The following is an 11,485-nucleotide window of genomic DNA, read 5'->3' as shown; positions in this document are numbered from 1 at the left end:
GCAAAATTAAATGTATTTCTCATCCATCTCTTCTCCTCCAATAGCAACATTAACAGAGCCGGCAGTTGAACCCAGGTGCTCCGATACAGTACCCAGGCATCTTAACGGGCACCTTGCCTGCCAGGACAAATGCTCATTCCTCACCCCTCCCCATCCCTGAACTTTAATGATGTTCTACAAAGGACTAGAAGCACCTCTGTGTGTTCACCTTCATGAATTGTTTGATTCTCATAAATTTCAGGAAATACTTTCCAATTCTAATTTAAATCTTCTCTTCTTGTTTTTATCTTTAGTTTTATAGCAGCTATAAATTAAAAAAAAAAACTATTTATTTATATGAGAAGCAGAGAGACAGAGTTCCCACCCACTGGTTCACTTTGCAAATGCCCCAATTGTCCTCATTTGGGGCTGAAGCCCAGAGTTGGAAACTCAACTGAAGTCTCTCACTTAGGTGCCGGAAACCCAACCACTTGAGCCATTTCTGCTGCCTCCCAGGGTTGGCATGAGTCAGGAGCCAGAGCCAGATTATCAAGACCAGGTAGTCCCAGGTGGAAGGCAAGATTCAAATGCCCACGCCAACTCCTCTCTTCTCACCATTCAAACCCTTATTTCCTCTACTTGTCCTTTGAATTAGCTATTTGAATAAAATATGTATTTTTACTGACAGGCTATTATGACTTAAAGAGTTCATTGTCACATCCTGTAAGATTTTAAATAGCAAAAATGACTGCTTTCCTTAGCAGATAAAATATGGGAGTGAGATATTCTTGCGCATATTCAATATGATGTACAGAGAAGGTTAGTTACAGTGGCACGGCTGGCAATTCCAAAAGACTGCAAAATGCCTAAAGGTCCATTAATAAAACTGTTGTCAAATAAAACATGCCAATCCATGTGGTGGTATATTATACAGCTAAAAAGCATGAGGCAAATTTTTACATGCTGGTGTGAGTTTGTATAGTATGCTATCATTTGTGCTTCACACACACACACACACACACACAAAATCTATAGCTACTAGAGTTATTGCCCTCTGAGAGCTAAGTGACTGATGGGGAGTGGAAAAGTAAGCTTAGTTTTGGGGCCGGTGCTGTGGCGTAGCAGATAAAGCCACTGCTTGCAGTACTGGCATCCCATATGAGCACTGTTTCAAGACCTGGCTGCTCCACTTCTGATCCAGCTCTCTGCTAATGGACTGGGAAAGCAGAGAAAGATGACCCAAGTGGGAGAAACATGGGAGACCCAGAACAAGCTCCTGGCTCCTGGCTTTGGATCAGTACAGCTCCGGCCATTGCAGCCATCTGGGGAGTGAACCAGTGGATGAAAGACCTCTCCCTTTCTGTCTCTCCCTCTGTCTATAACTATGCCTCTCAAACAAATAAATAAATTTTAAAAAAAGCTTAGTTTTTCCTTGTGTACCCTTCCTATCATTTGAATTTTATACCACCTTCTTGTATTACTTATTTAAAAAAATAAACTATGATAAATAATTTTTAGTGTTTCATTGAAAATTTTAAAAAGATTTTATTTATTTATTTGAGAGGTAGAGTTACAGATAGTGAGAGGGAGAGACAGAGAGAGATGTCTTCTCTCTCTTGGTCCACTCCCCAGATTGCCGCGATGGCCGGAGCTGCGCTGATCTGAAGCCAGGAGCCAGGAGCCAGGAGCCAGGAGCAAGGAGCCAGGAGCCAGGAGCCAGGAACTTCTTCCAGGTCTGCCACATGGGTGCAGGGGCTCAAGCACTTGAGCCATCCTCTACTGCTTTCCCAGGTCATAGCAGAGAGCTGGATTGGAAGGGGGCAGCTGGGACTCAAACCGGCACCCATATGGGATGCTGGCACCGCAGGTGGAGGATTAACCTACTGCGCCACGGCACAGGCCCCTTATTGAATTTTTAAAAATTTTAAAGGCAGAGTGATGAGAGAGAAGGAGAGACAAAGAAAGAGTTAGATTTTCCATCCCATGTTTCACTCCCCAAATGCTTGGAACAGTGGAGACTGGGCAAGGCTGAAGCCAGGAGCCTCGAGCTCCACCTGGGTGTCCCAGGTTGAAGGCAGAGACACAAGCATTTGGGCCATCATCCACCGCCCTCCCAGGTAGGCTAACAGGAAGCGGGGTCAGAAGTAGAGGAGCTGGGGCTCAAACTGGCACTCCACTGTGGGAAGCCGGCATCCCGAGCAGGGGCTTAACCATCATGCCCACTCCCCTGAATAAATTTTATAAAAGGTGGGTTCCCTGACCTGTACCTGAGATAAAGTCCTCTCTGATCACCCCCACCTATTCACATTGTTTGCCCCTTCTTCAAGGTACAACCCCAGTCCGGGGGCTCACTCATCCCACCTCCTCCGCTGGCAGTTACAGTGTGGCAAATCAGCTCTCCTATGTTTAAAAAGAATATCGACCATCTTGTATGGAAATTTCCATGTTGTAATTTCATTTGTTCTGCTGATCCTTGCTTGGGGAATACAACCTTGCAAAGATGAGGGGCGGCCAGCGGAGACTATTTGGCCAAGTAGAACCTCAAGTGGCGCCAGGCTGCTTCCTTAGAGCCAGCCATTTCTCAAGTGCAGGTTCATTTGGATGAGGGGCCCCCTTTTCTAGAAGGTTAAAGCCCCCCGAAAGGTGCGGCCTTCAAGTTCTCGCTGAGTCATTCCAAATATCATGACAGCACTTAGTCAAGGGCCCCGGCACTCAAGAGGGGAGTGCGGGAGACAGAAGTCAGATTTGTGCATGAGGCACTAGGGTCTCTGCCCCAGCTGCCCAGGCCAAGGCGCTCAGGGAGTCCAGCCCCAAACTCTCCTAAGCGCCGCTGAGGAACCAGGGAGAGGGGAGGAGAGGAACAGGCAAGGGGGCACCAGTCCCCAAGATCTGCCCCCCTCCCCGGTCCTTGTGTGCACGGCTCTGGGAGTCCGTGCCCAGACGAGTCGTGTATACTAGCAGAGACCGAGTTACGAGAAGCACAAGTGGTCTGCAAGGCTGCAAACCTCAACTTCCCGTTCCCCAGCCCATCTGCCCGCTGGAAGTAACCAGCTGAGAGCCTCGGCCTGTGGTTCCTGGCCGCCCCTTCACGACCCCCGTCCGCATCTGCAGACGCCAAGTCAGGAACGCCAGCGAGGGAGGTGTTCTTGTTTCCGGGGTCTTTTCAGCCAAGCCCCCAGCATCTGCTGCACCGGGAAAGGGGGAGAGCCACGCAGGGTGGGAACAGGGCGGGCGAGCTTCCTTCCTTCTCTTAGCTACTAAAATCTTCCACTCTGATGTCAGTAAGGCACCCCACTTCTGCTGCGTCCGGATTCTGCAGAATTCCTCCACGGGTGCTCCTGGAAGGGGCAGGACACATTTTCTCAAGAGAGGAGAGCGTGCAAGCGCAAGCACGGGTCAGGTTGTCACCCAACGTGGTGATGGTGCTGGGAGTCAGTCCCAGCCACAGGCACGCGGTCCCCGGCCTCGGGGCTCCGGCCCGGCCCGGACTACAAATCCCAGGAGGCCCTGCAGGGACGGCGTCCCCCCCGTCAGCCTTCCCTCGCGCTTCTGCAGAGTGGCGAGAAAGGTTCCGATGGCGGCGCACTGCGGGCTGGTTTGTTTGCCGCGGCCGTGACGGAGGCTGGAAGCTCTGCCGACTGCAGGCGGGGGCGTCAGGAGGCGGATTCCTCCTCCCTAAAGCCCTGGGGGGCGGGGAGGAGGGAGGCCGGACCAGCGGCCGGGGACTGACCCGCGCAGGCAGAGAGCGCTGAGGAGATGGAGGGCGACGGGGCGCCGTGGGGCGGCGAGCCCGTGTCGGGTCCCGGCCCCGGCGGCGGCGGCGGCGGAATGATCCGCGAGCTGAGCCGGGGCTTCGGTCGCTATCGCCGCTACCTGGGCCGTCTGAGGCAGAACCTGCGCGAGACCCAGAAGTTCTTCCGCGACATCAAGTGCTCCCACAACCACAGTTGTCCCTCCTCCCCCGCGGGCGGCGGCGGCGGGGCCGAGCCCGGCCCTGCCGGCGATGTCGCCGAAACCGGGCTGCCGGCTGGTAAGGCGGGCAGGCCCGAGGCGGAGAGGGCAGGACGGGCCAAGTGGAGGGAGGACCGCGCCCCTGCCCGTGCCAAACAACCCGCGAGGACGCGGGAAGCGGGCGTCGGGCCGCGCGGCCGGGCGCCCGGGCCTGGCCTACGGGATGCCGGGAGAGGGGCACCCCGAGGACGGGGGCGGGGGGCCGGCGAAGTCCCGCCGGAGCCCTGGGGGCGCGCAGGAGGGGGCCGGGACCCGGCGGTGCGCGCGCGGGGCCGGGCTGGGCCGGGGTCCACCTGAAAGGAAAGGAGCTGGCGGTTCAGGGATGGAGGAACGCGGTGGGCAGGCTGTCCCGGGAGCCCGCGGCCCTGCGCTGGGGTCGGGGGTGTGTGTGTGTGTTTGGTGAAGCGTGTGCGGTGCAGACCCCAGCAGCTCTGTGAGGACGCTGGAAACGGGTCCCGGGGTCGCCGAGGGGGAATCCCAGCCGACTCGTGGCGGGGGTCTCCGAGATGCGGCTGCCCCGCTGGTGAAGGAGGCGGAGAGGGAGGGGACCCGCTAGGGGTCCAGCTGCTCTCGCTTTTCTCGACACGATGCTTGGGGACCGCGCGCCGTCTTGAGTTCATCTCCCCTGACTCCGTGCTGGTGGGGAACTGGCGAGTCGGTTAAGCAGCGCGCCTCAGTGAGGAGACGGCTCGGAAGGGACAGGGCATTGGAGGTTCAGCCTGGGGACGCCGTGGGTTTAACTTTCCGATTCTCAAGCCGAAGTGTGCATTCACAGCACCCCAGCGCCGTGCCCCGGGCCCTGTCTCCGATTCTGCCTGAGCAGGGGAGATCGGTGGACCCTGAGAATCTAATCTCACCTGGAAAGACCCTGGGGGATTCTGATGGCACACCCCAGAAATGTAAATGCTGACCGCACACTAGAACGTGAGCTCACCGCCGCTTGAGTTGTTCTGAGTTTGTGGGTTGGGCCCCAAGTTTCGTATTTAATATCCTCGATCTGACGAGGATCGCATACGTGGTGCTGAAAATTAGTCGGATTCTGGTGGGCCCTAAATGCTGCTCTTCCTTTTAGTTGGCCTGGATGATCCATTTTAAAAGCTTTTCTTTTGCTTCATGGGGTAAGTGGGAGGCGGCGGGGAAGTTGCGCTTTGGTCGTCCTGTATCCAGAGATTTGCCGTTCTGGAAGTGGGCTTGTGAGGCCTTGGGAAGACAGAGCTGAGCTGCCGCGGTGTTCGGAGCAGGTCCCTCGCCCTCTCCCAGCAGCGCTTCCCACAGCGCTCCTGTCCCAGCTCACAGCTTTTCTCAGCTTATCTTAAAACTCCCGCTATTGCTGCTCTTACTGTAAAACAGCTATTGATTTTAGAAATACTGCTGAACAAAATCGGAGAGGTAGACGTTTCAAGGCACCCTGGTTGGCACTGGGTTTTGTTCTTTAAAAGCCAACTTAAAGGCTGGCGCCGCGGCTCACTAGGCTAATCCTCCGCCTTGCAGCGCTGGCACTCCGGGTTCTAGTCCCGGTCGGGGCGCCGGATTCTGTCCAGGTTGCCCCTCTTCCTGTCCAGCTCTCTGCTGTGGCCAGGGAGTGCAGTGGAGGATGGCCCAAGTGCTTGGGCCCTGCACCCCATGGAAGACCAGGAGAAATACCTGGCTCCTGGCTTCGGATCAGCGCAGTGTGCGGGCCCCAGCGGCCATTGGAGGGTGAACCAACGGCAAAAAGGAAGACCTTTCTCTCTGTCTGTCTCTCTCACTGTCCACTCTGCCTGTCAAAAAAAAAAAAAAGGCCAACTTAAGAAATACAACTATACCTTTGTATTTCACCTTATTGGCTTTTCTAGTTGACCGCATCATAAACTAATCAGCCTATTTCATGCTTGTCGCCCTCTGGAGTTTGTCCATCCCAAATAAAAACTCTCAGAGGGCGTGGAGGGTAGGATTGGAGAAATTTGCTTTTGTTCTCTAAAATGCTCTCCTTCCTTGCAGTGTGGAGAGTGTTGTCTTTGGGGGCAAAAATGTACCAGGAAGACTCATGAGGTGGCGCTTGCTAAGTATATATTCAGGACGCAGTTTCCCAGCTATTTAGATAATCATGTCGGAAAGTAGAAACCATTCCTTAAAAGACAGCTAGCTCTTGTTCTCTCCTTTTATAGTTAGCTTTGTAAGGTCAAGTTCATTCAGACAGAGTCTCAACTTTCTTTTACGAATATTGGTTTCTGATTAACAGGAATTTGGAATGTTAAGGGAAGGGACACTCAATTCTTAACTTGCAAACCTCTGGAAGGCTTTAATCATCATTTCCGAGTGAAAGTGCTTCTGGGCTGGATGGAGCTGAGCAGCTGAAGATCAGGCGTTAACTGAATGTGAAACTACTGGACTGCAAGGGTGGAGACAGTTAGTAAAACAATTTTCACGTCTCTTTATATACCATTTAGAATGTCCTGTAATAACCCCAGATTTTTAACATTTTACCTTCAACTCCCAAATAATGCTTCTCTCTCTCTCTCTCTCTCTTTTTTTGACAGGTAGAGTGGACAGTGAGAGAGGGAGATAGAGAGAAAGGTCTTCCTTTTGCCATTGGTTCACCCTCCAATGGCTGCTGTGGCTGGCGCACTGCGCTGATCCGAAGCCAGGAGTCAGGTGCTTCTCCTGGTCTCCCATGCAGGTGCAGGGCCCAAGGACTTGGGCCATCCTCCACTGCACTCCCGGGCCACAGCAGAGAGCTGGCCTGGAAGAGGGGCAACCAGGACAGAATCCGGCGCCCCGACCAGGACTAGAACCCGGTGTGCCGGCGCCGCAGGTGGAGGATTAGCCTATTGAGCCGCAGCACCAGCCTCTCTCTTAAGTCTGATAATTTTATATTCACTGGGGTCAGTGTAGAGAAAATAAAATGAACATGATTATTTTAGTTTTTAAAGATTTATTTATTTGAAAGGCAGAATGATGGAGAGGACAGAGAGAGAGAGAGAGAGAGACGGAATCTCCCATTCCCTGATTCACTTCATAAATGCCTGCAGCAGCCAGGGCTAGTCCAGGTTGAAGCCAGGAGCCAGGAGCTCCATCCAGGTCTCCCACTTGGAACCCAAGCACTCAGGCCATCACCCACTGCCTCCTAGGCGCACTAGCAGGAAGCTGAGTTGGAAGCTTGGAATAGCCAGGACTTGGACTGACACTCGGATAAGGGAAGCAGGTGTTCCAAAGGAGTGGCTTAACCTATTGTACCACAATGCCAACTCCCACGATCACTGTAAAAGTTAAAGAGTTGATGGAACAGAATTCTGAAAAAATTATTTTTTAAGGGTAGCTTGGTCTGTACAAGGAAAACTGGATTGTAAGTGAAGTGTGCGTGATTCGGAGCCTCTTCATTGGCCTTCTTTTCCCCTAAATGCAGGGGATGCAAGCCCCTCTGGTGCTTTCCGTCTCTCAGAGGTTGCAGAAGTAACGACGTGAAGGCTTTAGCACTTCTGAAGAAACGCAGGATGGAGTATTGCAGAGTAGCAGACAGAAAAATGCTTTTCTTTTAAGATTTATTTTATTTATTTGAAAGACAGAGTTACAGAGAGAGGTAGAGACAAAGACAGAGGCGGGGGGGTCTTCCATCTGCTGGTTCATTCCCCAGATGGCCTCAACAGCTGGATCTGAGCTGATCTGAAGTCAGGAGCCAGAAGCTTCTTTCAGGTCTCCCACGTGGATGCAGGGGCTCAAGCACTCGGGCCATCTGCTGCTGCTTTCCCAGGCACATTAGCAGGGAGCTGGATCGGAAGTGGAACAGCCGGGACTTGAACCAGCACCCATATGGGATGCTAGTGTTATAGGCCTAGGCTTTAGCCCACTGTGCCATGGTGCTGGCTCCAATGTTTTTCTTATTTTATGATCCAGTAGAGTTCTTTTCTGTTGTACTTTGTCATGAATTTCTCAATTTTAAGAAATTAGAGTGACTTAAATGTATCTTGTTGGAATGCCATGTGCGCCTTCCTTTAATCCTGGTGCAACCTCCTGTTAAGTGGAAGACCTTGGGCAACCACAGCTGTGTTGTATCAATTTCCTCAGCTGGCAGTGGGGATTGGGATAGTGATTACCTCTAAGAATCTTGGGAGTTAATATATGTATTTGTTTAGAACAGTGCTGGGGGCTGGGAGGCATGGGCGTTTGGCATAATAGTTAAGATGCTGTTTTGGAGTCTCCTGTCTCATGTCTGAGAGCCTGGGTTCGAGTCCTGGCTCTGCTCTGGATTCCTGCTCTTGCTGAGGTGCACCTTGGGGGGCAGCAAGTGATGGGTCAAATAATTGAGTCTCTGCTATCCATGGGGGAACTGGATTGAGTTCCTAGCTCCTGGCTTTGGCCTGGTCCAGCCCTGGCCTTTACAGGCATCTGGGGAGTGAATCAGTGGATGGAAGATCTCTGTCTGTCTGTCTGTCTCTGCCTTTCAAATAAGTAAAATAGAAATAAATAGTTTTAAAAAGTAACTGCCTAGTAAGGTGTTATGTAAGTATTAGTAGGTTGGATAAACATTGGAGTACTTGGTATGTGCCAATCCATATGCTATGTATGTGGGATTACAACGTCAAATAAAGACATTGGTCTTGGCCTTGAGCAAGTAGAGATCCGTCTTTTCCTTCTATATGTTTTTCCTAAGAAAGAAAGAATAATTATAATGATGATCATTAAAGTACACTTACTTTTTTATGTTGGATAATGTATAAAAAGGACTAGGAAGATCTGAACTTAGATCGTTATAATTTGATCTAAAGCATATACCTACACAACACAGAAAGCAGAGGGGAAGAGCAGACGGCTAAGATGGCTAGATTATAGGCGTTTTATGTGAGTTGTAATTCTTAGCTTTGATAGCTCTTGCCTTTGGTTATGGTTAGCTGATGGGTATGTTTCTCCCAATATTTTTCACTTTCTTTTTGTCACATTTAGTATCAGCTGATGCCAGAATTTAGAAGAAAGGGGAGGGGTGGGTGTTGTGGCACAGTAGGTTAAGCCACAGTGTGGGATGCCTGTATCCCATATTAGAGCGCCCCTTCAAGTCCTGGCTACTCCCCCTTTTAATCCAGTTTCCTGCTAAAATGTGCCTGGAAAAGTGAATGATGGCCCAGGTACTTGGGTTCCTGCCACCCGTGTGGGAGACCCAAATGGAGTTCCTTGCTCCTGGCTTTGGCCTGGACCTGCAACCCCCATTGTTGTTGGCATTTTGTGAGTGAACCAGCAGACAGAAGATCTTTCTCTTTCTCTGTCTTTCTCTTTCTCTGTCTCTCTCTGTATATGTGTGTGTGTGTTCCTCTCTCCCTGTCAAACAAACCTGCGTTTGAAATAAATAAGTAAATCTTTTTTGAAAAGAGGGGAGAAGCACCAGCACATTTATTGAAAATAGACATTTTTCTTGGACTAGTTTGCTTATTTTTGGAAAATAGATGTTTTCTTCAAAATATATATGGCTAATAAAGTTTAAGTAACAGAGTGACACTTGGGGAAGGGATAGAAAGTTGGCTGGGTTGTGGGTGGACCTGGGGCGGGTGTGCTCTCTAGTAGTCTGTATGATCTGTTTAGAGGGACCTACCTATGCAGTTCATCTCAGTAGAGATGGTGCTATAATTGTGCTTCTTAAACCCCATTTTCCCAAGTATATCTAAAACCTTCTCTTTCTCACTTCTTCCCCGTAGGGAAATAGCATACAATGGTCAAAAGCAGACATAAGCACTTAAATCACACCTGGGTTCCTATGGTAGTATACTCTCTTGTTAACTTTGTGACTTGGGACAAGATTCTTAACCAGTTTGAGTCTTGGGTTCTTCATACGTAAAACAGGAATGACACACAATTCCATATTTTTTTATTTCTCTTATATGAAATGTCCAAAATAAGCTAGTTTGAAAAGATGGAAGGTAGGTTAGTGGCTGCCAGGGAGTCTGGGAGAGGAAAGTGAGGGGTGGTTGCTAGTAGAGGGAGGGTTTTCTGGGAAGGGGGGTTGTTGATGGTTGTACAGCCTTGTGAATGTAACTAAAATCCACTGAATCATTCGCTTGAAAAGGGCAAAATTTTTTGATTTATTTTTATTTATTTGAAAGGCAGAGTTGGAGAGAGAGGTAGAGATAGAGACAGAGAGGTCTTCCATGTGCTGGTTCACTCCCCAAATGGCCACAATGACTGAGGCTGGGCCAGGCCAAAGCCAGGAGCCAGGAGCTTCTTCTGGGTCTCCTACATGGGTTGCAGGGGCCCAAGCACTTGGGTTATCCTCTGCTGCTCTCCCAGGAGCATTAGCAGGAAGCTGGACTGGAAGTGGAGCAGCTGGAACTCTAACCTTGCCCAGATGAGCTGCTGGTGATGCATGTTGGAGCTTTGACCCGCTGTGCCTCAGTGCCGGCCCTAAAAAGGGCGAATTATGTCTCAAGAAAAAGATGGGGCCGGCGCCGCGGCTCACTAGGCTAATCCTCCGCCTAGCGGCGCCGGCACACCGGGTTCTAGTCCCGGTTGGGGCGCCGGATTCTGTCCCGGTTGCCCCTCTTCCAGGCCAGCCCTCTGCTGTGGCCCGGGAGTGCAGTGGAGGATGGCCCAGGTGCTTGGGCCCTGCACCCCATGGGAGACCAGGAAAAGCACCTGGCTCCTGGCTCCTGCCATCGGATCAGCGCGGTGCGCTGGCCGCAGCGCGCCGGCCGCGGCGGCCATTGGAGGGTGAACCAACGGCAAAGGAAGACCTTTCTCTCTGTCTCTCTCTCTCACTGTCCACTCTGCCTGTCAAAAAAAAAAAAAAAAAAAAAAAAAAAAAAGAAAAAGATGGAAGTGATAATGCTGACCTCACAGAGTTGTGACACTTGCAGACATTATACATCAAAGAACTGACATAGTTAGTGCTATTTCAGTGTGTATGTAGTTGAAGAGCATTGATTGGATTAGGAAGTTGGACTGTGGAGATAGGGGAGGAATAAGGGCAGAAAGACGGAATGTGGGACAGAACCATTTTGGGCCAGAGCCAGATTTAGGCCCAGGTCTCTAGGCTCCCAATCCAATTCTGCTTTTCGTTCTTTTCTGACTTGACAATGGGAATTTAAAATACACCCGGGCAGCAGCCGAGAGACTTTATTACCAGTGAGTCATAAGCCAGGCTCCATGGCTTACCGTGCAGTCATAATTTGCTTCAGTGGGAGATTTTATTGAACTGAATGAGCACAGTATGACATGACCTGCTCAGGCCCTCATTGCAGCTGCCCTAACGTGCAGAGCGTCAGGCCCTTTGCTATCCTCGCTGTTTCCTGCTCCCTCGGAGGGGCCTGGGAGGAAATGGCCTCCCCAACACAGTGGCACTTTGCACCCTCTGCCTTTTTAGCCTTTCCCCTTCCTAATCTTCCTTTCCTAGGATAATCGGTTTCCCATGCACAAGGCTACTGTTAAAGAGGGCTGGAAAATTCTGCCTGCTCTTAAAAAACATTGCCTGTAAGCTTATTATCATTTGCAGCATGTTCAGTTTAGTCTTAAGAGTCATTACTGATTTCAGTGT

The 11,485-nt window shown here is 50.8% G+C and overlaps 1 protein-coding gene across 2 annotated transcripts in view; it reads left to right on the top strand.

The window, feature by feature from the left end:
• Positions 1 to 3,522: 3,522 nt before the first annotated feature.
• DSTYK (dual serine/threonine and tyrosine protein kinase) overlaps positions 3,523 to 11,485 on the top strand; it is a 61,378-nt gene continuing 53,415 nt past the window's right edge. The window contains exon 1 of one of the 2 annotated variants that reach the window (XM_002717566.5): positions 3,523 to 4,009. In XM_002717566.5, coding sequence (XP_002717612.1) covers positions 3,736 to 4,009 — 274 coding nt within the window. In that variant the 5' untranslated portion in view covers positions 3,523 to 3,735. The remainder of the gene's footprint in view (positions 4,010 to 11,485) is intronic. The other variant, XM_008268524.4, reaches the window with a different exon arrangement.

This window comes from Oryctolagus cuniculus, chromosome 13 (assembly GCF_964237555.1).
Source record: "Oryctolagus cuniculus chromosome 13, mOryCun1.1, whole genome shotgun sequence".
Lineage (NCBI taxonomy): Eukaryota > Metazoa > Chordata > Mammalia > Lagomorpha > Leporidae > Oryctolagus > Oryctolagus cuniculus.
The sequence above is the reverse complement of the archived record's forward strand: the minus strand, read 5'-3'. Positions and strand labels throughout refer to the sequence as shown.